General features: G+C 39.9%; 3 protein-coding genes across 5 annotated transcripts; 2 read left to right on the top strand and 1 right to left on the bottom strand.

Annotated features, from left to right (window-relative positions):
* Positions 1-12: 12 nt before the first annotated feature.
* On the top strand, positions 13-13,788 carry me2 (malic enzyme 2, NAD(+)-dependent, mitochondrial). The gene is made up of 15 exons (XM_086206403.1): positions 13-164; positions 3,430-3,594; positions 7,017-7,150; positions 7,279-7,428; positions 7,861-7,936; positions 8,135-8,296; positions 8,374-8,587; positions 8,903-9,000; positions 9,294-9,407; positions 9,558-9,669; positions 9,756-9,898; positions 9,982-10,084; positions 10,169-10,239; positions 10,629-10,727; positions 10,924-13,788. The coding sequence occupies exons 2-15, from the start codon at positions 3,481-3,483 to the stop codon at positions 11,083-11,085; spliced, it is 1,752 nt and encodes a 583-aa protein (XP_086062529.1). The 5' UTR covers positions 13-164; positions 3,430-3,480; the 3' UTR covers positions 11,086-13,788.
* A 296-nt stretch (positions 13,789-14,084) lies between these two features.
* On the top strand, positions 14,085-17,848 carry elac1 (elaC ribonuclease Z 1). The gene is made up of 5 exons (XM_086206402.1): positions 14,085-14,331; positions 15,176-15,382; positions 15,630-15,688; positions 15,893-16,103; positions 16,960-17,848. The coding sequence occupies exons 1-5, from the start codon at positions 14,175-14,177 to the stop codon at positions 17,436-17,438; spliced, it is 1,113 nt and encodes a 370-aa protein (XP_086062528.1). The 5' UTR covers positions 14,085-14,174; the 3' UTR covers positions 17,439-17,848.
* Positions 17,849-21,491: 3,643 nt separating this feature from the next.
* mier3b (mesoderm induction early response 1, family member 3 b) lies at positions 21,492-27,522 on the bottom strand. 3 transcript variants are annotated; one of them, XM_086205329.1, is made up of 13 exons: positions 27,395-27,522; positions 26,523-26,547; positions 26,103-26,248; positions 25,350-25,472; positions 25,126-25,249; positions 24,151-24,224; positions 23,990-24,062; positions 23,735-23,883; positions 23,053-23,134; positions 22,689-22,783; positions 22,453-22,580; positions 22,199-22,353; positions 21,492-22,098 (listed from the first exon to the last, which is right to left on the bottom strand). In XM_086205329.1, exons 1-13 carry the CDS (start codon positions 27,401-27,403, stop codon positions 21,623-21,625), a joined length of 1,659 nt encoding a protein of 552 aa, XP_086061455.1. In that variant the 5' UTR covers positions 27,404-27,522; the 3' UTR covers positions 21,492-21,622. The 3 variants fall into 3 exon arrangements, with proteins under 3 accessions (XP_086061455.1, XP_086061457.1, XP_086061456.1); XM_086205331.1 differs by lacking the exon at positions 27,395-27,522 and adding an exon at positions 27,086-27,382; XM_086205330.1 differs by lacking the exon at positions 27,395-27,522 and adding an exon at positions 26,737-27,046.
* Between the last annotated feature and the right edge of the window lie 239 nt (positions 27,523-27,761).

Genomic DNA, 27,761 nt, shown 5'->3' with positions numbered 1-27,761 from the left:
GTGTGACCCATCTCGCTTTTACTGCATCTGTAGCGGCTGTAAAGAGACAGGCAGAGCGGCAGTACCGCAACAGTTGCACGGCCTGAACATAAATATGATTTATTGACAGTAAGCCAAACCTATGCGACGTATGGAACCCGCATTATTATAGTCCTCGAAAGTAGGTAAGTAAGTCTTTATTCTCTAATGTGGAAAGTCTGTGTCATTCAAGAACTTCCGTCTCAAGCTAGAAGTGAGGAGTGGGGATATCCGAGTGCTGCGTGCTGTCACTTCATCAGACCGTTGTAGAAATTGTAGGATTTTACCTGGTTCACAATTTTGCTAAATCAAATGCTTAAAGAACTACGTGTTTATGGTCTAAGCTAAAAGATTTGTAGTCGTTAATAGCTGCTGTTTGTGGCTGTGCGTGACATACCGTTAAGCTAACTAGCTTGTTCCTGCCTATCCATTCAATCTAATGGGTACATTTTACCATGGAGCGTTCAGATTATATCTTTTTCTTTCACTTGTCGAAAGAATCGGGAGAGTATAAATCTTTCGTACACTTGAAAAGATAAAGTTAAACATTAATGTGAACATCAAATCACTACTGACCAGAGGTTGGTTGTTTCCTTCTATGTTATTACTGGATAACCAGAGGGGATGCTCAAATGAATAGCTACCAAAGATGTTATATATATACTAGCTACCAAAGATGTTATATATATAAACTATATTTTTTTACATACTGATGAGTAAAAAACAAAACAAAACATTGTTTTAAATTCATGAAACTGAAACAATGCAGCCTGGTGATTATAGTTGAGCTCCATCCACAGAGAGACCTTTGTGAGTCAGTTGCTGGACATTGCCATTAAACAAGATGAATCAGACAGTGTGTCACACTGAATTATAAACTAGGAATGTAGTAACTGTTATTAACGGTCTGTGAGGTGAACATACTAATCTCACATGGTGGAAATTGTAGGACAGTCTGTCTTTATTCTTTAATCATGATAAATTTAACTCTAAGACCATAAAAGTGTTCAATATATGTGTGTGCAAAGTCTCCAAATGCAATAAACCAACAACCACACCCTCTGTCCACAGACGTGCTGATTCTCTTTAAATGAGGCAATTTCCTGTTTGAAACTTTTGTAATCACTTTATGCCATTATGTTCATTCAATTCAGTCGCTTTTGGATCATTGATCAAATTTTCCAGACTCAGTAATCTAAAAATCATTTATTTTTTTGAATTAATGAAGCATAAGTAGTGATTAACAATGATATTTTTGTATTAAATTTTTAAAGATTTTGCATTATATAAACCCTGCTGTGCATGGTTGCTTTATCTTTTTTTATTTAACATCCCTCAGACTAAATTATGCAGGTCTCACTTCAGGCAGGTGATGAGCAGAAGGAGCGTAGTAATGTTTTGATTAAAGTGTATCGCGTTAGCAAGTTGGCCATCATTTCTATCAGCCCTGAGGAAATGTTGAGGTGTGGTTTCCTGTTTGTGTTTTTGCTTGCAGCCATGCAGTTATTATGTGCGCTGTTGATAGCGACTTTATTGGATGGATGTTTTTCTAATTTTCATTGTCTGGCTGCGTTCAGCTGCTGCTTGAGTTCTACTTGTTACAACAATCGTCTGTGCCAAAATTACCTTGCTTCTTGGCAGGCACTAGTAACACTGAACAAACAATTACACAAAATCTCTGCGGGCCCTTTTGATTAGAGCAACTCACTGATAGAAGGCTAGGATTAAATAGAAAGGGTGGGAAAAAAAAGCCTTAAATAATTCTGGATATTGTGAACATTTACAAGTACTTTGGAGGCGATGCTTCCTGGACATGTGTGTAAAAACCAGGACTCAACCAGCTGGCTTGGCTTGTGATTGCTATTAAGACATTGTGGTCCAAGGCAGAAGCACATGATCATCAGACCACAGTTTCTCTTCTAAATATGATCATTAAAGAGAAGAAGTCTTGGTTAATGCTATTTTTGATACCTCCATTTACGATATCCTGTAGTTTTGTGTTGATAAGCAACTGGATGTCTTGAGGAATGAGAGAGGTCATAAAATCAGAGCAGATAATGTTGTTGAGTTTGTCAAATAAATTGGCTGAGGCATGGTTCTCTTATCGTTAGACCATAGCAGCATGATGTTCCTGACTGAAATCATTCAGAGATCAGAGAGTTTGTTTTCCTGTTCTTTCATCAAAGTTTATGAAATGACGTGTAATTCATTACGTACTCAAGAATAATCAGAAGATGAACTGATCAGAAAATAATGGGTGGTTGCAGTACCGTGAGTCTTTCTGTCCTTTCGTATGTGCCGTTGAGCAGAGTCGCCCCTGTATGTCATGAAATGAATTGCAACACCGCTTTTAGAGTTCAGCCAAAAACTACAAGGAACTAAAATAGGAACTGAATGAAATCCTGCTCTGTTCCCCACAAAAATTGCTTACAGGTCCAGTTGCATTTCCTGTGGGTCAAATCCTTTTCACCCGTCAAGAGGAACAATTTAGGGAAGTCTGCGAGGTCCAGCACTGTTGGCTGCTGAGAACACAGGAGTCACCTTCTGGTAGTGTCGTCTTTGAATGCAGCATAAGGATTTTTTTTTTATTCCATCGGTACGAACAGTGAATCAAGTAATTTAAAAACAAGAAGTCAGCATTTACCTTCGGTCTTTTGTAGAAACTTGCCACAGGAACTGCACGACTGATTGAATAATATCAGATGCACTGGCTCCCCTGCCATGTTGCCCCAGTGAACCAGAGGTCACATGCATGACATACCACATACAATGAGGATACTTTTCCAGGCCACAAACGGCATCGGCTGGGCAAAGTGAGTTTGCAGTAATGATGGTTGATCTGGGTGACATCATGGTTCAGTACTGTACCGTTTAGACTAATTTTCCCTCAGGTTTGCTCAACAAATGCGGATACCTTAAATACCACACGATAGCTATGATTGTTAGCTCACAGTTATGCCCCCAACCTACGAGACAGGCCATCTGGCTATCTTTCCCGTCTTCCCAGTTTATCATCTGATGTTACAGTGATTTAGTTTTGTTGCATTTCTTCATGTGGAGTTCATTGCAGTAAGGATTATGACAATCTTCCAAGGCTTTGTTTTTCAAATCACGCACCAAATCACTCGGATCCAGATTAATGGCCAACACTGCTGTCACCAGCTCTAATCTTTGAGTGTGCAACTGACTCCAAGCACGTTTGTAAGCTCCACAGAGGAGCGTGTATCAGTGGGCTGCCGGTGTTCATTAATAAACTGTAACACTGAGGTGGGATTATTTCATCTATCAAAGACATGTCTATCCTCAAAGCACTGTGAAAGGGATAATATTGTAATCTCTTTAAATTCCAAAAAGCAACCGAAAGAAAACCGTATTTGTGTGATAAACCCTGGCTGCCGACTTTTCTTCCAGTCGCTTTCCAGCTCTCCGCCGGTGCTCCCTCCACACCAGTGACTGTCCACCATGTTGTCCAGGATTAGGACAACCTTTTCCTTGAGGCCTTGTGTCTCTGCTTGCAGATGGGCCCACACCAAAGAGAAGGGCAAACCCCTCATGCTCAATCCTCGCACCAATAAAGTAAGTAAACATCTATATTTGTGTGTGTGTGTGTGTGTGTGTGTGTGTGTGTGTGTGTGTGTGTGTGTGTGAGTGTGTGCAAACATTTGAGACATTATGGTTTAGCAGATGGTGCCTTTATAAACATGCCTCATAGTCTATTTGTTATAGATAGATGCCAGTTACATCTTAAGTAGGTTAATGAGCTTTTTTCATGGTGGAAAAGAATTGTATGTGATTGTTTATTATCTATATATGAAATTATAAACCATCTCATGTCAACCTCAATAAAAAATTAGAATAATTGTCTTCTCCCATTTTGAGGCCCTAAGTTAATCCTTCTCACTTCATCTCCTCAGAGGTGATGGTATTTCTGTTTATATCCCAGGGTAAGAATAGCTGAGGCCGGGTCCTGATATGACAGACCCAAGCTCTTCCTAGCTTTGCATTTATTCACAAAAATGTGCTTTTGCCTCTTGTTTGTGTAAGAGCAGGAGATATTTCAATGCAGCAAATCAAATTCAGCCTAAAACGACTGTACCAGCAGCCTGCTACACAACACATGATGAGCTCCATCGTCTGAACAACTTACATCAGCTGCCTTTCTTAACAGACTCACAAACATGAAGACGCACACATTGACTTGAAGAACGAGCCACCAAACAACAAAAGTTCACCGGACAAAAGCGCGCTGTTAATGACAGCATGCAGGCTAGACTGTTAATAAGCTGCTTAGCTGCAGCTCACCAAAGAACATTTAAATTTACCTACAAAGGTCAGGAGCCATTTGATGAGGAGTGGTCATTGCTTTTCTAAATCCCTGCAAGCAGGACATCATCAGTTCCTGCAGCAGTAGCGGTAGCAGTTTATCTACAAGCTCAACAGGAAGTAGGAAGTCATCAGTTCAGTCTTTTGGATTTCCCACTGATCCGAAGTATCATGAGAAACTTTTTGATAATGACCAAATATTCCGCTTGCACGAGATTCTTTTTGAAATTCAGCGTGTTCACTATTGCACTGTGAAAACATTGTGGCAGCATTTACATTTCATGCATCTTTTAAATATTAACTGAATTTGTTTTATTTTCCTTTTTTTATCTCTTTTTAAAGGATTATAGTTTTCATATAGAATAACTGGAACTGTCTCTGTGTTTAAAGCGGCACACGGCCACTCACCTGTAGTCATTCACCTGTAACCACAGCAGACACGGGTGTCACGACTGCAAAGTGACGTCAACAACATGACAAAAGTATTTGCTCTTAAAAGGTTGTTCAATACCTGTAAAAGATTGTTTCATCACACTCTTCATGCCCCTTGACCTTCTCTCATTTACGCTGTGAATTTTTGTAGACATTTGTAATGTAGGGCTGGAGATGCCTGAAGAGACCTGATCTCAGTCTACGCAGGTTACGCTCTATTTAGACTTGACTATGTGTTGGGCTAAATATAGACAAGCAACCTACATATAAACTTTTCCCAGTCGGCTAAACAGTGGTTCTTCTTGCGTTTTAATTGTTAGTCATCTAGTAAGGAAACTCATCCAATCAAGCTTCTCCTGGTTGTATTTATAGTTAAACTCTGTCATTTCTGCTGCATCAAGAATCACTGAGTTATACTTGACATTTAAGAACTGAAAATCAACTGCATGTCGGCTGCCCATGGCGCAACTATCTTGGCCAGAATAAATGTGACATGCATCATCATGACTGAAGCTGAAATGTATTTTGATTAGGATTTACCTAACACTCCTGAGAGTAAACCAAAGAATGAAATGAAACAGCTATGTCATGTGTCTGCCTAAAACGAATCTGCTCCTGCTCTCCTTGCGTGGCGCATCTTCCCCGGGGTTTTCCGTGTGCGTGACAAGACAGTCATGCTAACCAATCACAAGCGTGTGCTCCTTGCGTAGCAGTCATTGCTAACCAATCATTGATAGCTCTGGGTGACTGAAAAGGATCAGTATGTGTTAGCGAAAGGCCCTTTATCAGTAGCACTTCGAAAATTGCTGAATATTTTGAATTACTATAATGAATTAGTGAATAAATGTAAGCTGGCATGAAAACCACTTAAAAATATGCCGGAGTGAGAAAATGAGAGCGGACAGTGATCATTTGTTTTTAATTGCTATTGAAAAGGAACATTCAGCTTACAAGTACAGCACTTTAAATTTTTTAAAGTCTAATTGATAAATCACGTCTACTTTTCCTCCTAATCTTTTGAAAAAAAAAAAGTTATTAGAAGGAAGACTGAACAAAAAAGCAGGTGCAGCATGTTGCAATTCATCGAGAGGAATTGAGCTCCAGAGCCCAGTGAAGTGAAACGCTCCATCAGCATTACTCAGCATTTTTCAAGGGGAGCCTCCAAGCTTTTATCACCCCCCAGCCCCAGCCAGTTGGCACGGCTTTCAGTTGGTCCCACATACACGCATGCAGACACATGTGAACCCCCCCCCACACACACACACACACACAGACGGGGTGTTTCTGCCTCGAGTTGTTCCGTATTGGCTTCTTAATGGCAACTCCCCTCTCGTACCGCCCATTTCTTCTCTCTCAATCACTTTCAGCAGCTCTCACAGGCTCACAGTTAATGAAATCCATCCACGAGTGACAATACTGCACGACTCTGGCTTTTTGTTTTATTGCTTAAATTCTACCATTAAGTACAGTAATTCGTAAAATGAAATTGAATGCAGGGAAAAATCCCAAGTACAAGACTTTGAACCTTTTACATGTTTACAGCAACTGAATTCTAGAATCATGATATACTAAACATAACCCTCAATATTACCTGCATAGAACACAATATGCGCTTTGTGAGACGAACATTTAAGATTTGACTCAAACATTTTTATTTGTGGGTGTTTTTTTTTTTTAATTATTATTCAATTTAGACAAATATGTGGAATGAGTTTGACACCCAACAGGACAAGCAGAAGAAGATAGATGGATAGATGGATGGAGTTTGACACCCTTTCTCTTTTTAATGAATATTTAGAATTAAGCATTGAAACTAGTACTGTTAAGACTAACATTAGAATGGGTTTATATGTTTGCTTTACTTGATATGTAAGTGCTTGTTGCAGAAGTGATGTTTGACTGGACGTTTTGGTAGTAGAATGTCATATTTTTTATCACTTTATTATATCCCTCATTTGTAGGAAATTTTGCCATCACTACAGCAATATTTGTTAGTTATGTTGAAACTGACAATGTTTCTTTTAAAGCTCAGAAAAATTGACCATCTCCAGCAATAGCTTTAACTGGTGCCTCAGCACTAACTGGCATGTTGAAGTTTGCCTTTTAAAGGTCTGAGCAGCACTTTAAACCCCACTCAGCATCTCTCTGTGCGGTGACTTGACTCATGCCTCCCTCCTGTCTGTCCCCTCCCACTAATCTTTTCTGTCTGCGTGTCGTGTGTGTGTGTGTGTGTGTTTCTCCAGGGAATGGCCTTTTCTTTACAGGAGCGACAGATGTTGGGTATACACGGTCTGTTGCCTCCTAAAGTGGAAACACAGGACCTTCAGGCCATGCGCTTCCAGAATAATCTGAAGAAAATGACTGATCCCCTAGAAAAGTAAGCTTTTATTTGTATCCAGGCAGAGTGATAACTTTAAGTTAAAAAATGAACCTCGCGTAGTTTTCTTCTCTACACTCTTACTTGACTCCCTTTGATTTCCATTGTTTTCCTGGCTTTTCTTCCAGGTACATCTACCTGATGGGCATCCAGGAAAGAAATGAGAGGCTCTTCTATCGAGTGTTGATGGAAGACATTGATGAGCTGATGCCTATAGTCTACACTCCCACTGTCGGCCTGGCCTGCACACAGTATGGACACATCTTCAGAAGACCCAAGTGAGGAATTTGATGATTCTGTCCAAAATATTTTCTTGCTATCTCTGGAGGTTGGTCTGCAGCTGTTGACATTTCCTTGTGATGGTTTATCCAAATATCCATTATCATCTCTTTTACATTTGTATATATTAAAAGTTCAATTGTGTCCAATTTTTATTTTTAATATTTGGATAAACCAATACAAGAGAAAATCATCCATAAATTACACTGTACTGGAGATATTTCAGTATTGTTGGATACTGCATGTTGGCTCATATCTCATAAAAAAACTGTAGTCAAGGAATCTTGAAGAAAACTTCGTTTGAGATATTTTGGAAACACTTAAGGTTTCCCACCTGAGAGCACTGACAAGTTCTTTCAAATCTAACTGCAGGTTCCCTAAGCAAACTATTCCACTTCCATCATTTTTAACTATGGCTTTTCTCTCACCAGAGGCTTGTTCATCTCCATTCTGGACAAGGGACACATCCGCTCTATCCTTGACAACTGGCCAGAGACGAATGTAGCAGTGAGTACCTGAATGCAAGAGACTCCTCAGGCCCTCCATAGACTGAGGATTTAAGAGTTAAATCAAATCACAGATGAATGCACCGATAGTATGCAACTTTTCGGACAGCTGAATTTAGTTTCCCAACTTTGAGTTTTAAAGTTAGTAATCTGTAACGTTCCTGACTAATGGACTTATTGTCCATGTTCTTCTCTCTAGGCAGTAGTGGTTACTGATGGAGAACGTATTCTAGGCTTAGGAGATCTGGGCGTTTATGGCATGGGAATCCCTGTCGGAAAGCTCTGCTTGTACACCGCCTGTGCCGGCATCAGACCTGAGAGATGTCTGCCTGTGGTGATAGATGTTGGTACAAACAATGAGGTAAGAAGCATATATTTTTATATTTATACGGTTAAATATGTTTTTAAAAATGCTGAAGATCATTGCATCTCCCACAGAATCTCCTCAAAGATCCATTGTACATGGGTCTGTACCAGAAACGAGACCGCTCTCAAGCTTACGATGACCTCATCGATGAGTTCATGGAAGCTGTGGTGGACAAATATGGACAGGACACTCTGATCCAATTTGAAGATTTTGGCAATCACAATGCTTTCCGCTTCCTCAGGAAGTACAGGGAGAAGTACTGCACCTTCAATGATGATATCCAAGGTTCTTGTGTTTTCCCATTAAATAATAATCCATGACAGAAACATGTTGTGACTTTTAAACTTGTAATGCTGCCACAAGATAATACAATATTATATACGGACCCCTTTTAGGTCAAGGAACTGCAGTTAGTTGAGATTTCATCAGAATAATTACTGTTAAAAAATCAAAGTGCATATATAACTAATATCTGGTTTATTTGTTATGTGATTTTCATGTAGTGAAAATCAAGGGATCATCACTAAATAATAGATGATGGTTATTCTGTTAGCATCAATGCACAAAATTCATAGTCAGATATGTTTTTGCATGTTTCAGGCACTGCATCAGTAGCTTTAGCTGGTCTGTTAGCAGCTCAGAGAGCCATCGGCAAACCCATCACCGAACACCGGGTACTCTTCCTTGGAGCTGGAGAGGTATGCTAACATTTCTCCATTAATCATAAAATCCTTGTTCTCTATTTTTTAAATTTTCTTCTTCTTTCTGCCAATATGGGCTGTGAAAAGCTTCCATACCAAAATACTAATTACAGTCATACTGCCCTCTACTGACAGCAGACGATACCACCAGTAGACAACCCATAGTTTGAAGTTTGTATACCAGTTTCCTGAAACATTAGTGATGAATCTGGGGACATTTGCTGTAAAAAAACAAAACAAACAACAACAACAAAACTAGATGTTGACCGTGTTAGTTGTCTCTTTCATAGGCTGCTCTTGGTATTGCTAACCTGATTGTCATGGCCATGATGGAGACGGGGATGACGCAGGCTGAAGCAAGAAAAAAGATCTGGATGTACGACAAACACGGTTTACTAGTAAAGGTCAGTGTGAGTGATTCTTATGTTAAAGACTGTAATATACAGTTGGTCTGTCTGGCTTCCTGTCTGGCTCCATCTTGTTATCCTTTATAATTGTTTTTTATGAATCTGTATTGATTTATTTCTGCCATCTGTAATTGTTTGTGTCTTCAGGGCAGACTGCAGGAGACAGACGCTAACCAGGAGGCGTTTGTTCACGACAGTCCAGGCAACGTGCAAAGCTTCCTGGATGCTGTCAACACCATCAAACCCACAGCTATCATCGGTATGAAATCACAGAAGTGTTTATGGCTAGCTTATGTCTCCCTGCTGCTCTGTATTGCTACATTTGTTTCTGTCACCAACCTCCAGGTGTGTCAGGAGCTGGAAGACTGTTCACCCAGAATGTCATCAAGACCATGGGAGCCCTAAATGAACGTCCAATCATCTTTGCCTTGAGTAACCCAACAAATAAAGCAGAATGCACAGCGGAGGATGCCTACACACTCACTGATGTACACAGTCTAAATTATGAATTCAGCATCAAGTAGACCCCTCTGCTGGCCTCTCGTCACATTTGTTTTTATTCTATCACCAGGGTCGGTGTCTTTTTGCAAGTGGCAGCCCGTTTGGTCCAGTGACTCTAAGTGATGGTCGTGTCATCACTCCCGGACAAGGGAACAATGCTTACATCTTCCCAGGTAATGAGAAGAAAAAGTGATTAACATACTATTTGCATTGTGGGTAAAATGATGAGCTGGATGTTGTCTGTGTGTGCGTTGCAGGTGTGGCTCTGGCTGTGATCCTGAGTGGCGTACGACACATCAGTGACACTGTGTTCTTGGAGGCTGCCAAGGTTTGTAGTCCTCATGAAGTGTTTCTCTTTAAACTTTCTGAAGTTTGTCCTCACCCTGTCCCACACTCTTTAGTATGCAAGTGTTCATCCAAACCCTCCTTAAACCTTTAATACATCCTGTTCTCTTTCTTTCTGGACTCAACCCACATAACAGATGAGATGCTTTTAAAACGCTGATCTCATTTTGTCCTTTTTCCATCCATGTCCTTTGTTCTGTTGCAATTAACTTGATAACGCAAATGAATTCAAACGACTCAAAGGAAGAAAAGTCATACAATTATTTCTTGAAGAAGGCAATTATGAATATTAAACAGATTGAATGGCAAACAGAGGAAGTAGTGATTCTTACTCTGTCAGACCCCAGATGTTCATCTCTGCTATCCTGCTAGACTCTTGCAGATCAGCTGACAGATCAAGAGCTGGACGCAGGTCGACTCTACCCTCCGCTCTCAAACATCAGAGAGGTTTCGGTCCAGATGGCTGTCAAGGTAAGAAAATATTTTTTTCTCGTCTCCCATATGAATGTGCAAGTTGTTCATTAGCCTGTTAACGCTTGTGTGTCCACATTTGGACTATTCCTGCCGAAATAATCCATGACTTACTTAACTTTTTTATTTTCTGTATTGCATGTTTCTCTCTGTTTTTTCCACCCTTTAATTGTTTCTTCTTTATGGCTTATCATAGGTAGTGGAGTTTGTCTATGCTAAAGGCATGGCGTTCCGCTACCCCGAGCCTGTGGACAAGAACGCCTTTGTACGCGCAACTGTGTGGAACACAAACTACGACTCCTTCCTCCCGGACACCTATGACTGGCCGGGTGTGAGCTTCAGTCCCAAAACTAAGTAGAAGTAGAAGTGAAGTATCACCCTCCGCCTGTGTTTTCCACATTAGCCTTAGTCGCTATCCCAATAATAGTCATCTTGGTGTGAACATTGGCTTATGATATAGGGAATTTGAACCCTTTCACTGCTGCCCTGTTATTGCCTTTATTAAGCCAGTCTAATACGATCTGTGGAAAGGTGCTGCTTGGTCAGACCTAATCATTTTCAATCAACGTCACAGTTCTTCATCACCTCTGCAACTTGTGCGACCCCTGCACATCCCTGGGAGTGCCACCCGGTGGTAGAAAACAGTACTGTAGAAAACAATTCAGTGTAAATTGTCTCAAAAGGAAAACACACTGACATAAACCCAAACTTACCATGAGCCAATTTTGAATTATTACATAGAATTTACTTTTGTAAAGAATACATGATAGAAAGGTTCACTCATTTCTCTTCTATCTGCTATTTGGAGACTCTCAGCCAGACACAAATAGTAGCTCTTTAATCACAGGCGTATCTACAGTTGTCCTCCAGTGGCTCCACTGACCAAAACAAGGACCAGTATATAGCCATGTTTGGTTCTTTTAATGTTGTGCTGCAGTGTCCTCAAAGAGGGTCCAGTGGAACAGAGGTATGAAGAGCTCTGCTGTTGTGTGCAAAACAGGAGAGAAAGAGAGGGAACAATGCCAGTCGGGGACAAATGAAGTAAATATTTAGTGGCAGAAAATGAAGAGATTTTGTTCAGTGAAAGGTACTGAGAACCTACAAATAGGGCGGGAGTCCTGCAGCTAACACTCCAGTGCTGGGTATCAAATGCCTTTGTCACACTGGATTTTTTTTTCCCCATTAATTAATTAATTAATTTTTTATTTTTGAAGGCTTATTTCATTTGTTCTCCCGTTTGTGCTGTATCTGTTTATTCATTTGTGTACACTCCTTAGAAATATTCACCCCTAAAACTTGATTGCTAATATTTGATTACAAATTAAATATAAACCATACATACGTGTTTTAAACTGTTCGTAGTATTGAAAGGTCGGATAAGTGTTTTCTATTCAAAATTATATTTTGATACTGGATCTTTGTGGAAACCAAAAGTGTCCCCTATTAGAGTTTGTATGAAGCTGTACGTACATTTGTGTGTCTTTAAGATATTCAACCGGAATTTACAGCCTGGGTTATGATCCTCCGTGATCACACATAACACTGTGTTCCCCCTCAGATTATTGCTCTTAACACATCGAGGCATTGTAAGAGGTAAAGATTGTCTTGTGTAATAAGCACAGACTGTATAAAGTAATGGACGTAGCTTCCAGGTCTGAAAAGTAAAGTCAATGCTGAAGTGCCTTAAAGCTGCATTCTCTCTCATGGACAGCAGGGGGCGACTACAGCAGTTGTTAAATGAAGGCAGAGGAAGTCCCCCATGTCTTACTTACCTCAATGAATATTTTCCTAATAAAAAAAAATGGGCTCATGTTTTCCTCAATACATTATGATGTTTATTTTTGTAAACTATTGTCCCATTCAAATTAAACTAAATAACAAAGCAGTTGGGTGATTGACAGGTCGTTACCATTGCGACTTGTGTCCTGTCATGTCCACTCATCATAGGCAATATTAGATGGGGACCAGGTTGTAATGGTGGGAAAAGTTACAAACATCTTTAGATCGACATCTTAATATTTTGCCGTACAAGGTTCTTGACCTCACTGCATTCTGGGAAAATTGTTTTGGTGTGGGTAATGAACTGGTGACCTGTCCAGGGTGAACCCACCTCTCGCTCGAAGACAGCTGGGATAGGCTTCAGCCCCCCCATGACTCTTTACGGCATAAGTGGCAGAAAATTGATGGATGGATGGATAGTATTGGTCATGACAAAAAGTTATGGTGGCGAACAAATAAGTGAGGATATTGACACTAAAAATACATATGTAATGATTAACGTGATAATTATTTATCCTTTTTTTCCAGTTTATCTCTCAAAATGAATGCATATTGAAGAAAAAAGATGACATGAACTTTTTTTCCCAATTCTATATTTCATATTTGCTGCAATGTCTTTTTTTTTTCCAAATTTGTGTGTTGTTTATACAAACACATGAGTGGAAGGAAGCTATTTATTGCTTCATGATGAAAAGTTTGCTGCATTCTTGTGTAAAATGTGATATATTAAACACTGATACACTGGATACACAAACACACCTGCACAGCTGAAATGTGTTTCATTCTAAAAACCAAAAAAAACAACAACAAAAACAACAACGCTTTGTAATTATCTCATCAAGGGCATTAGTGGTAGTCAGGAAAAAATCAAATGCATTTTTTTGCTGAAGTGCCTGCAGATCATTTGTGTAATCGGCCCCATGCTCCATCACTCCAAGTCTGCTCCGTAACACAAGAGCTGAGGAACCACATAGAAGCACTGCTATCAAATGTTGTCGGTTTGTATCGTACTAAATTAAGTCATTGTGTTGTATTTGACTTGCAGCCTCAAGTTATATGTACTGTTAAAGGTAGTATTTTAATTGTTATTTAAAAACAAACAAACTCCATTAAGTGTCTGTCCACTGTGTTTGTGTTGTTGTGTCCCGATTTCCTCATAATCCCGCTGAGGTGTACACTGAATTTTTAGTGGAAAATAGGCTATACTGTTTATTTTCTATGTACTTTTGTTACAGTAAAACTGCATAACCATTTGTTAAGACGGCAGTTGGTTCTGCTTGATAACAATAATAAAAGTGCAGAAAAAAAATACTCGACAGTCTGCGTCTGTTGATTGTAAAAGTCCCATATTTTCTGTGACAACTTTATGAATCTATCTGTCATGAACTATTTGATCATTGCTATATTTATTGTGATGAAGCCATATGAGTGCAAATTTCATGACATAAATTTAGTTGCATTGATTTCGTTAAACTTTGTAAATCAAAAGAAAAGAAAAGAGATCTTGAAAAGAAATTTATGAACGACTCAGTTTTAGAACATCCGGATTTCCTGAACGCCACACCGACGCTTCTCTTACGTCATCTTTAAGGGACTGTTTCCATGCAAACATGCTGCGATAATTGTCCCAGGTGTTGCCTCACAGTTTTCTAGTTTCTTTTCGGGGAAATGACTATGGACATGACTTTCCTCGGGACCGGCTCGGCCTACCCGTCCCCTCACCGCGGGGCCTCGGCTCTGGTGCTGCGGACAGAAGGCGACTGCTGGCTGTTCGACTGCGGGGAAGGAACCCAGACTCAGCTCATGAGGAGCCAGCTCAGAGCCGGTGAGTCCGCTCTGGTCCTCGATGTGAAGTTCATTCCACGGATATGATATAATACGATTTTATAAGAAAGACATTTTCAGTGCTTTTTTTATTTTTATGTAAATATTTTAATGAAAATGAATCGTTTTCCCCTCCGTGTCATGTGACCCAGTGACGCTGAATGTATAGCTTGTCAATAGTACACCAGATAAACAAGACCCTCCTTCTAGGTACTATGTTGTTTAGATGATATAATTAGCGCATAAAATGACAGTGCAGAATGGGAATGAAAGAAGCCCAGAGACTTGTCGTTAGCTCCCCTCACATCAAGACACAAAGTATGAGACGAAAATAATCAAATGATATAAAAGACCCCAAACATACAAACAAAAACTCTCAGACAAAAAATAAAAAAAAGTGTAAACAAACTGAAGAGGAATACAAGGACATACTTGCAACTCGTTTTACTTACTATGTATTTTAGATAGTGTTTGTATTTTTTGGTTGTAGTTTATTCGAATGTTTGGATGCCACATTTTAGCATTGCAATATGGTTTCCATGTCATGTGACCTGCAGTCACTCCAAAAAACCCACCACATATAAATACTAGACTGGATACATAAGAAATGCCTCTTGTCATATGATTGTAGGGGCTTCTTCTTTTTTAAATGAATGTTCTAATGCAGATTTCAGCTTTTCGTCAATTTCATGTGTCCAGACTGTTTCAATACTGAACATGATTACTAGACTGACATGCCTCAGCATAACGTTTCTATGACTGTACTGGAATAGAAATGTGTTGAACATTGTCCTTCTGAGAGTGACCGAGCACCTGAATCCACTGACAGCAAGTTTACTGCCCAGGTCGAATCACCAAAGTTTTCATCTCCCACCTGCATGGAGACCACCTGTTTGGTCTGCCTGGTCTCCTCTGTACTGTGAGCCTCAACTCAAACCCTGACCCCCAGCAGAATCTGAACTGTGTAGACATCTATGGGCCCCGGGGCCTCCGACACTTTCTCAGAGTGACTCTCGGTCTCACAGGGTCGCAGCTGCTCTTCCCTTACGCGGGTAAGTTCAGTACGTCGAGCCCAGACTGACCTCTCATGTCCGCAATCTCACGTGAATGTGAATTATATGATTCAAAAACTGTATTTCTCCAAGTTTTCTTAAAAGCATTGAGGAATAATAGTACTTATACTGCTTGACCCATGGTGTTTCTGTAGTTTTTGTACTTTTAATATTGTTATACATGTTGATTTTACCCCAGTATTGACAATTACAACCCAGTTTATATGATTCATTCTTCATCCTGTAGTTCATGAGCTGGAGCCCACACATGACCAGAGTCCAGAAGAAGGACAACTCAGTCCTGAGGTTTGTCCTTATAATTCTGTGTGTTTATTTAAGTGTGATTTTCTTGTAACTTTTAATAATTGCTCACTGATTTACTCCCGGCTCTTTTCTCATCTTTGGTGAATTTGGTAGGGCAAAAGTGTGAGTAACAAATGGGCCAGAGGAAATAATGAAACACCAAATTAGTTTAGGAAATGTCAATGTCACGTTCTCATCTACCTACAGACGACAGCTGAGGGCGGGTCTCTGCACCCACAGGAGCGACCAGGAAGGACCATCTACCTGGATGTGTCCTCTGACTGTTACCACCTTTTTGAAGACAAGAAGTTCGTGGTCAAGTCCTTTAGGTTGTTCCACCGAATCCCGTCCTTCGGTTTTTGCATTCAGGAGCATGATCGACCTGGGAGGCTCAAAACTGAACTCCTGAGAGAACTGGGTACGTGTTGAAACACACACATGTGAGAGCATTGAGCAGAACAGACTGTTCTTGCTACAAAATGTCAGAGATTCCAGCTTGATACACACCGGCGCCGTGACCCCTCATATGACACGTGTGGTCCTCTTTGCTGTGGCTGAGAGGCCAAACTCTCCCCCATCACGAGAGAAAAACCTCTCCTTCTTGGACTACTTCTATGAAAACTTCTGGGGCAGGGTCTCGAAACAAAAAAAAGGGACCTTTCTTCACCCCCCTGGTGTCTCTCATTAATCAGGTCCTCGTGTACCTGGTCCAGGGCTGGAGGTTTTCTCATGCTACTTTGGGAGGAAAGAGGACTTCTCCTTCCTCTGGCGTTCCAGGCCCCCCTCTGCCTGGGCTAGAGTCCCCTCCCTCACCTCACATTTAACATTCCCAGTCTCCAGAGCCTTTTAAGCTCCCGTCTTCTCATGTTTTGTTTTCTTTTGTTTTTGGAGCTGGAGCAGTGCCTCTTTCCGTGATCCAGCCTGCCCTTATGACTGCTGTAAATCTGTCAGACGATCAGGGTCACCAGACTCAAGGTTTTCTCCTGGTGCTTCTCCAGGGGGCTGAACCCTGGAAACAGCAATGTTAGGAGGTTTCTCCTGGTCCTTTCCAACCTGGGCCAGTCCACTATTCCATTTGCCAGTTTCGAGTTTTAAACTCAGATGTTGTTCTGGTCCAGATTGATGAGCTGCTTTAGGCTGGGGTGGATCTGGTTGTTATTAAGATGTGTGTTTGTCAGCCAGACTTAGTTGTCCGCATGTATAAACTGGATTGGGACTGAAATGCGTGTCATGATTATTGTGGATAAATGACTTTTTCATGTAATGTTTTTCAGGCCTGAAACCAGGGCCCCTCTATGGGCGACTGAAAGCGGGGCAGTCAGTGACTCTGGAGAGCGGGCGTGTGATCTTCCCCGGTGATGTGCTAGAAGAAACAATTCCTGGACGGAAAGTCTGTATTTTCGGGGACTGCAGCAGTGTGCTTGGAGAGGGAGGGATGAGGATTTGCTCTGGAGCAGACGTCCTGGTCCACGAGGCCACCCTGGGGAACGAGCTACGCGAGAAAGCAGTGGACCATGGACACAGTACGCCTGAGATGGCTGCGGCGGTGGCGCGGGCCTGCTGTGCACGGAGGCTGGTGCTGTACCATTTCAGTCAGAGGTACAAGCCCTGCTCCCTGCTGAGGGAAGGAGACGAGGACGACGTCTCAGAGCTCAAGAGACAAGCTGAGGACGCTCTCACGGACAGTGATGTGGAGGTGATTCTAGCTGAGGACTTTCTGACTCTATCCATTCCTCTCCAAAAGACAACGTAATGAATTGATGTTTTTTTAAAAAGTTACAAAACAGATAATCGTTCTGTAAAAATTGGACCCGTTCCCTCCGTATCTTTTTAAGCTGCGCTACATCTTTGACTTTGCATAAGCCAAACATTGAGTTTTATTGCCAATCAAATGACATTTTAACAGAGCAGTTGGATTTTACTCAGTTATGAAACTTGGTTTTTCTGAGCGCTGTTTGGCCTAAAAGAAATAAAATTTAAAACAACAAAGTCAAGACAAAACTCCCTTATGGTTTCTTCCGGTTCAGATGCCAACCTTTACAGTTTACTACAATGAGAAAAGACATTGCGCTCGTCTCCGAACCTTTTCCAGAGCTTTATTTCTGGATCTGTACACAAGGTATTAAAGAACAACAGAAAATACAAAATAATGCTTAACAAAAAAAAAAAAAAAAAAACAACTCAATGTTTATGTACAATTCTTATAAACAATAAAGATAGCTTCTTGAACATTTCTCATAGTGATGTTTTTGATTGATTGTCTATATTTCTGGATATACATTTTTAAGTTTTGTAGGTTTTTTTATTCACAAAGGTGTTTGTCAAAGAACGAGTCATCTTTTCCAAAACCACAACTGCTATACCTTTTTTTTTTTTCTTCCTTTTTTAAACTTCAAAACACAATACAAAATATAAAATAAATTTGTTTAGTGCTTGCTTGCACACACACAAGTCTCATACAAGAGATATCAATAAAATATCACATTTTTCGAGAGTTCACAGAGTGGTGAAAAACCTACTTCTACTTTAATGGCCTTTACATTCTGACAGTTTCTCTGAGTCTTTGTACAAACCACAGGTGAAATAAATATCACTGCACTGCTAAAGCTAAAGAGCTTGGAGGACCTACTGCATTATGCACATTGCATTTTAAGAGAAACTCGCTCTCCACGTGTGTTTAGAGCAGCAGCCATCCCTTTACCATCGAGACAAACATAGACGACGACAACATGTAAAAAGATTTTTTTTTTGTGGTTTTTCTTTTTAAGGAAATAAAAGTGACTTTTTTTTCTTTTTTTTTTTTACACATGGCTGCAACTGTAACCAGCTTTGAATGCTAAAAAAAAAAAAAAAAAAAGCAACATTAATATCAATGAGTTTTCGAGTAAAGCCGTTTTCAGTGGTACACTTGAGAAAAGGGAACATGGTTAGCATGCGTGGTTTCAACCATGTCTCGGTGTCAAGACTTTCCAAAAAAAAAAGGGGTGGGGGAGGAAGAAGAAACCAGGAAAATGCAAAAACCCAAAGTTTCTGTACATATCTACAAATTATGGCCATTTGAAGGAAAAAATTATAACCTTTGTATTAACAGATTCACAATTATAAGAGGTCAGTTAATAGACTTTTAAAGGCTATTTGCTAATTATTTACATAGAACACAAGTGATATCCTCTCTGATGCTGAACTTGATCAAACTTAAATATGATTTTTAGGCATGAATCCTGTCTGTACACACTTGATGATGACTACTATGAACATTACAAACATGATGTACCCCTGAAACAAACTAATTATTCATATCACAATGCATAGATAAATTAAGTAAACACTACTGCATCCAATCACCTGATGATGACCCGCTAAACATTTTACAATTCACAAATACAGACTTCAGTCAGGAGGAAAACAGTTCTATTACTGCTACTCGACTCCGAGAAATGTCAACTGGGATACAACAAGTCCTTCTCCAGTCGGTACAGGCTAGGCAGAGGTTCAATACAATATCAGAGTGGCTTTAAATTAAGAATAATACTGATCTTGGGGTTTAGCCAAGCTTTGCTAGATGATCTGAAAAATGACGCTACATGATGTAGATGTGAACATAGATTTTTACAAAAATAAACACGACATTTTCAGCAAATCTTGTTGCGTAGTCAGAATGACAGTGAGCTGAAGACATTGAAGATAAGATAAATGGAAACATATTTGCAAGTCTGTGCCCAACTAATATTGCTGTGACATGGTTTGCTAGTCTAATACCCTCTTTGCAAGGAATATGGTTTGAAAAACTTTATCAAACTCTTAAAACAATGCAGTATGTCAGGCTGCACAGCCGTCACACTTGAAGTGTGATGGAAAGAATGTGGTACTATAACTCAACTGCATGGAAACAAAAATGAACCGTTACGCTCACATATTCTAGTTTGGCCACTTGAGGGTGCACTTAGCGTTGTTGCATGATTTCACCGCGATGTCAAGTCGTAGGCTTCTCTCCTTGATCCGCTAGCTGCCTGACCCCTGAATACACTATGAAAAAGTCCAGTCTCTGGAGACAACACAGGGCTCACAAACCGCACACAAACACTGAGTGCACAGGATGTGCACATACACATAACAAACCACATTCCAGCCAATCACCCACAAGATGGTTGGGGATGGGATTTGGGGGGGGGGGGGTTTGACTAAGCAGAATCGACTGAGTAGCATAGTCGCAACTCAACACATATACTTTGGGAAATGGCTGGTGCACGACCTAAGAAAAGACACTTAGATGCATATTTGGCGAGAAGTAGTGTCTCTTTCGCATGAGCTCATAAAATAATTTTCAATATATCAGCAGTAACTCATGACCTAATATCGTAAAGATGTTGTATAAAGACTTAAAATATGAATTTATTCATCAAACAGTTGGAGTTCGCTCACTCATCTTAGCAACGTTAGCGCAGCACAGATCCACTTTTGATGTCGATGAGCGTTCAATGACATGTACAGAAGGGGGGGGGGGGGCGAGCTTGCTCTGTTCTTGTTTGGTATTTACAACAAACTTCAACAGAAGTTACATCAGGCGGCAACGCTTAGTGCACCTTTCAAAGAAAAAACAAACACTTGACAATGTTCACAACTTTAACTGGAAGGCCAGAGCAGCTCAAGTCCTCTGAACTCAACATTTGTCTTTCTTAACCAGGCTTATTTGGGGGGTGAAGAAATAAACCTGTATACTAATACATCTTTACCCATCGAAATCCTTTACACTCCTTTCCATTCACTTCAATCTGTGGCAGCAGTACTTTCTTAAAGTCAGGCTTCTTAAGCGCTACAAAAATGATAAGATAGAAATGTGAATGTGAATTTATTTGGGCACCACTGAATGACTGAGTTCAGACAAGCTGGCCAAACACACAGATTCTCTCCTCTTTTACACTGAGCAAAGAGCAACAGCAGCATCTCAGCCAGCACCTCGACAGCAGTTACCTCTTGCTAATTAACATGGACTCGGAGTAAGTGGATGGCAGGCCTGAACTGAACTTGTGTTAAAGTGCTCTCTGCAGTCCACGTCTGAACTAGATCAAAGATCGTGAGGGAAGAACCTCCACTTTCTTTACAACACTGTACAATTGTGAGTGGACCGAGTGTTTCTTTGGTCCCAACGACAGCAATACCTCTTCTCTCTAGCAGACATCGATGCTGTTCTCCAGTTAAGTTTCAGTCAAATCAGTAATTTAATCTTAAAAAACTTAAATATATAAAATATAAGACTAGGATGGGGGAACAAATCTTAACAACAACCGTGCAACAGCCTGATTACCGAAAAGTACCTGTAAACTAAACACTGATTTTTTTTTCTTTTTTAAATGTACCACTTCAAACAACAGAGACACCATAATACTAAACAGAAGAGGCAGTACTAAGATGATTTTTGGCAGCTGAAAAGAATGGCAGGATAACATACTGTAGCTTTGAAGATGTTGTGTGTTGATGGGTGGGAGGAAGACACACAACTCTCCTACTGCAGACGCTGGGCCCCACTGTACATGGACGTTACACAGACCGCAAACCAAAAATTAAAATAAATGGCTATATAAACTCTTGAGAGAAATCAAGATTTTAGTTTTTTATATATATATATATATATATATATATATATATATATATATATATATATATATATATATATATATATATATATATATATGATAGACATCACTGATGTCATATTACACAAAAAAGAAAAAAAAGTATATTTTTATATATATACATATATATATACATATATATACACACATATACATATATATATACATATATATACACACATATATATATATATATGTATATATATATATATACATACACATACATATACATATCAGTCTTATTTACAAGTGAGGTCAGTCTTATGTACAAGCAAAAAGGAAGAACAGAGGATGATGAGGAAGATCACTCGGACTGAAGTGCTGCAGTGTGCTGTGTGTGATGCCGTGCATGTGCTCCCAAAAAACCGTTGGGCTCCCCACTTCCTGCCAAGCTCCCAAAGTCTGTGACAGACACTGCCATTTTAGCGCCAGTGATTCGGTGGTGATGTGTTGTTGTCCGTCGTGCTTCAAAGTCCACTCCAAGGTTACCCACAGAGACATCATTTATAAAGGAGTCAGGCAGCGCCATCTTGAGTCTCTTGGAAGGCCGCTCGCAGTCCTTGTTGACGCAAACTCCTCCTAGTTGACCCAGGTCCGAGTGGTAGAAGCCGGCGTCAAGCATGTTGAGGCAATCGGGGTCCGTGCCATTGGAAGGGAAGCCGAGGGATTCCTCATGATTCAGGGAGCCGCGATGGAGACTTTCCAGGGGGGGAAAGCTGTAGGAGTCCAAGCAGCTGACCTCCGCGGGGCTGCACACTGTCGCTACGCTATTACTCAAAGCTGAAAGGAAACAGGACACTAAATTAATACTGGAGAATAAAAGCATATGAAGCAGAATTGGCAGTTCTAATTTGCCATGATGTTGGTCCCCATAACAGACCTGTGAGATCGCTGGCGGTGATGGAGTTAAGCAGGCTGAGCTGTTGGTCTGTCGTGGTCTCCAGCCTGCCTCCTCCACCTGCTCCAGAGCACACAGAGGAGGAACTGTCCATCGCCAGCCCCTCTGCTTCATCCACAAGCCTGTCCATCAGGTCACTGCATACAAAAAGACCATGTTTCATTTTTGAGCACATTTTTTTCCTGGAGCTCTTTGTGTTTATACACTGGAATGAAAACAGCAATACAGCCACTTACGTTACACCAGGATAACTGCTGTACTTCTTCTTCCCAAACCGATTCTGCTGCACAAAGAAGTCAAAGCGTTCCGACTTTTTCCACATGTAGTAAAATGCCACACATTCGGCAACTGTTCGTGTTGTGACCTGAGGAAAATTATGATGGGGTGAGGCAGAAAAATTAGATTTTTCTATTCGAACAGTACATTTTCTGCTTGTGAAAGTGGGCAACTTGTCAAATGATGGAAGACTCACTTTGTGTTTCTGGATGAGATGAAAGTTTTTGTCATACATTTGTAGTGCATGTTCAAAATTCTTGCATTCCTCTTCTGACCATGGGGGCGATTTTTCTGAAATGAAGCCAAGAATCAGAAATTCAGTGTTGCAGCACAATCACGTGATCTAAAAGTTGAAAAAAGGGTAGCTTCCTTTAGGATTAAAACTGGAGAATGAGCTTCAACTCTGATGAGTTACTACGGGATTGTGGAAAGACAATGATATTGTCAAGGGTGATGTCTAATCAAAGTGTAATTGTTAGCCTTCGACTGTGTGCGATTAAGCCAGCGACAAAGCCCATGTTATTAACTGATATCAGAGGTACCAATGACTGCTTTCTTACCTTTTGAGGACTTGATGCGACTGCAGTATCTCTCTAGTGCTTCACGAGTGTTGTAGTTACATTTGACAAGCTCATGTAAAGCCTATGAGGAGAAAAATCAAGTATTAAAGACTTGGTAGAAAACACTTCAAAAGAATTCAAGATTCAATTACAACAGAACCTGATAAATTATCAATGAAATGTTACCCAAAAAAACAAAACAAAACACTAAAAGGAAATCAGTGCTGGAGGAGAATGGTTTACCATGTTCTCTGTTATGAGTCATCCAGTTCCAATACAACCAGTGAGAGCCATGTTCATATTCTTTACAAAAAACACATTACATGAGGGTATTGGGCTTCACTATGGCTGTCCCTGTTGCCTGTATTCATGGACTGGATCTCAATGATGAGCCAGAGGGAGGAGACTGTGCACCTTGGGATCATTTCTCTTCTTGATGCACATGCAGTTGTTTAACCAGCATCTTTTTTAATTGTTTCCACTGAGGAGCAAGCGACCAGCTACACACCTTGACAAGCACTGCACCCAGCATATTTTTACACTCCACCTTTTTAGTGCAACTGGTCAGACTAATGATGACATCATGGCTGAATGTCTACTGTTTATGTCACTGTCAACGTGACAGACTTAAGATTTCAATCCCTAGTTTAGTAACTGGTGAACAAAAACATGATTGACTGACCTGTTCATTGTCTCGGACATGCACCCCTGGTTTGTCACACCCTGTCTTCTCATCTGTTGTCCGTGACAACACGTCTGACAGGAAACTTCGAACCTTGTTCTCTGGCAATGTACCTGGGCTCCATAATAGCTCATCTTCATCTTCATACACTGTATCAAAAATGTATGAATCTGAGATTAGGCATCTTTGTAAGTGAAATTCAATAATCAAATAAAATACATCAGCATGTACAGACAAAAGAAACACAGTAGTCACCTTTCTCTCCATCTTTGTAATGACAGAGGCAGGAAGGAACTTCTGCTTGGTATTGCATTCCAACCATTATCTCCTATGATACACAAATAAGGAAAGACAGTGATATATTTAGATCTATGAGCAAGTTAGAATTTCCTCTTTTAATGTGCTTGAAATGTTACCTTTCTAGAGTCTTCTGGGCTCGGACCATCTTCATCACACTCCGACTCTTTATCACCGTCAGAGATGGCATTGGCTGAAAAAAACAACAAACAAAAACCGCGTAAAAATCTTTAAGAGTTACCCAAAGAGCCAATAAATTGTATCAAGTTGGTCGAAATATTGTAAAGGCATCTTTTCTTGTTTTTCCAATGGTACTGAAAGTATCAAATAATTGTATGTACGAGGAATACTGTGACGCATCAACAGGTCCACTAGTAGATTTGGTAAATTAAAGTACTGGAGCATGAGGTGACAGCAGGGTCTTCCAGTGCACAAAAGTGTTGGTGATCGTAGCGAGTGCATGTGTGAGACAACGATCATTTCTTAAGTTCAAGTGCATACGACCTTGTGCTGAGGTCTGATGTACAACTACTCCAGATTAATAAGACTGCACTGCCATACACCTGGACCTGTACGTGTACAGTTTAGGTTATTTGTCTGTGAATAAATGCTGTAAATAAACATCAAGACCCATGCCAAGTTTGAAATGCATAAACTTCATTGATTTATTATTCTGGTGGTGTGGGTATAACCCAGCACAATTTCATAGCACCACAAATAACTGCTTCCAAGATGGCCATTACAATAAATCAACACCTCTCTTGACAAGATGAATAAAGCTGAATTATTTAATTCATATCAAGGGAGGATTTATAACTGGGCAGTTGTACTATGCTGAATTATTGTGCCTTAACACAGGGACTGGCAAGAGCGCCAAGGTGACTGGAAGCCATTCATTTTCCATTAGTCTTGAAATTCTTTATATCTAAAAATAAGCCAAACTAATTATTTACCATTTCAATACACATGGCAGTCTTGAAAAATGTAGGTTTTTTTACGTGCTCCCTGACTTGAAATGGCAATACAGTGTCTATCTGTTTTCTCCATAGCTGCAGAAAACAACGTATTTTTACAATTTATAACCTGACGCTTACATCGAAGTGTTCTTGGGAAGAAATCGGTGGCCTCGTGTGAGGTGACTGAAGGGGTGAGATCATCCGCTGAAGACTGTGTTTCCTCCTCGTAGTCGCCAGACAACAAGTCTTTAGCAATTTCCTCCTAGGAAAAACCAGTTAGTTGATTAATCAGTTTACTATGGATTACTACTTATTAGTGTGTAGTAGCAGTGCACCCTAATCACAGAGCCGCAGGTATTTACCTTGTCCAAAGTCATATCAGGCAGCTCATCCGTGAGATCTCCAGAGGAGCTGTCTATACTGGACCCAGCTGAGGCCTCATAGCGGTAGATGGCCAACAGCTCCTCCAGAGGCATATTACCCTCCTGGTAAAAATGGGCATGACAATCAAAACACAACAATTAGATTGATCAAACAAATTTATTACAAATTATTTGTAAACTTTCATGATCTCAGCTGAAATTTTTATTGAATAAAAAGAAAACCATATTTACTTGCCAAAGTTAATGCAAAGTCAAAATATAAAGCGAATGTGTAACTTGGCATGATATACTATTTGAATAACGCTAATACAAAACTTCTAAATTACCTCAACCAAACATGCAGTTGAAATGAATCATTAACACGTGCAGCAAATTACATACAACAACTAATTGCAATAGAGGACCCATCGCAACTGTGGCTGAGAGGTGTATACATTCATACATACATACACAAACACACACACACACACACACACACATATATATATATATATATATATATACACACACACGGTTAACCAAAAATGTCTATACGTTTTGATCAAATTTACTATTAAGACAGAAACAGAATTAATACTTAAAAATAATTCTGTAACACACAAACACTCATTGGACCATTAAAAACAATACAACTGTGCACAACTTATGTTTAGGGATCTTTTCATTTTAAATTTACAGTAAATCTGTTTTGATAAAAATTGGACCTTTGTCCAGACCATTTTATTAATTTACCTTCTCAAGATCTGCAATCTCAGAACGGAAATTCCTCCCTCCTTCCAGAGACTCTTCCTCCTCCAGAGTCCTCTCATCATCATACTCATGAACTAACATTTCTGCAGTCGGGTCAAAGTCATGATCTTCTGATGATAAAGAGCCAACTGTTTAAAAGAAAGAATAAATAAAATTAATCTTTCTCACAACACGTTTTTGATTCCACATTAAAACACTCATTTATATTAATACGAGTGTCTGTTATGGAAGCTATTTGTTAGATTCAAGTCTTCTGATACATGTCTACACTACCATGGGCAGATTGTAACTGCTCTGCCAGAGCTAGAGTATTCAAGCGTAATTCTTTAAGTACACAAGGTTTATTTAATACAACATAAAATGTATATGATCTATTTTATTTTATAGTGATATTTCCCATACCTGGACTTGAACTCCCAAGGGAAGCCTGTAAAATAAAATCACAACATAAATTATTGGAATATTAACTTCTTAATTTTGTTATGGGCTACCATGCTTAGAAACAGTTTAGGAGATGAAAGGGATGTAACAGCTATAATTCTACTTATTCTTTTGGGGTAATCAGGAAACTCGAAATGGATGGATGATACCAAGACTGAATTGAAGTTACCGTTACCTGAAATACAGTAAGCGGCTAACACAACGGCAATCGGGAGTAAAGGCAAAACATTGAGGAAAGATGTGAGAAATTGTAGTTTCAAACTTCTATTCAATCCTCCATATGGTCAGACAACATATAAGTGAACAGGAAAACACTTTGGGAGAGAAAAATACAAGTAAGGCAGTGTCGGCTTCTACAGCGTAAGCTAGCCAGCAAGCTAACTACGGGGAACTAATGTTATCGCTATGCATCGAAACATGTAAACACTTACTGCGTTTAAGCGGTTTAAAAATTGATAAATTAACAGTGATATTTACAGTATTACTGACACCAATTGGAGCCAAGGTAAGCAATTTTCATTCACCTAAACACGGGAAAATGTATGTATCGTTTAACCAGCAAGCTAACGTTAAATTTACGTATCAATTTACACAGCCGCTACACCAAAGCAGCTGAGAGAGCGAAGGCGCAGCGGCCTTGTAGTGAAGGATCAGTCCAGACATTCAGGCATATCTAAGAGCAATAATAATGACTATTATTGAACGAAACACGCTGTACAGTCGGCAAAAAACATCTTGTATTCAATCGATAACATACAAATAGAAAATACACCACACAAATTTTAAAAATATCGATTTAAGATCGATTGCTTCTCCCCTGTTTTCCCTCTTACCTCCGCCATATTGGTACCTTTAGCTAATGGGCTCGTTCTAGCTCAGTACCCGGATCAGCGCTGTCAGCCAATCAGAGATCCAGGTGTCCGCTGTAGTCGTGACGCTGTTCAAACCAACCACCGATCAGACTACAAGGAATCGTTTCTGAAGAGTAATACAGTAAGAATATTAAAAGAAGGATTACACAGGAATCACATCATATATGCGTGTTAAACTTGCATTAGTAACACCAAGCTAATTTAACATGTTCATACTTAATGCAATGACATTTTGCGTTTATAGAATATCCCAGCAGATTTCATGTTCTCCTCAGAAGAGTGAACCACCTTTACTGAAATGTTAATAATAATAATAATAATAATAATA

The sequence above is a fragment of the Aulostomus chinensis genome, chromosome 6 (genome assembly GCF_037954235.1).
Source record: "Aulostomus chinensis isolate RoL2024-O1b breed Wild chromosome 6, RoL_Achi_v1.0, whole genome shotgun sequence".
NCBI classification, from domain to species: domain Eukaryota; kingdom Metazoa; phylum Chordata; class Actinopteri; order Syngnathiformes; family Aulostomidae; genus Aulostomus; species Aulostomus chinensis.
This window is presented reverse-complemented; position numbering and strand designations above follow the sequence as displayed.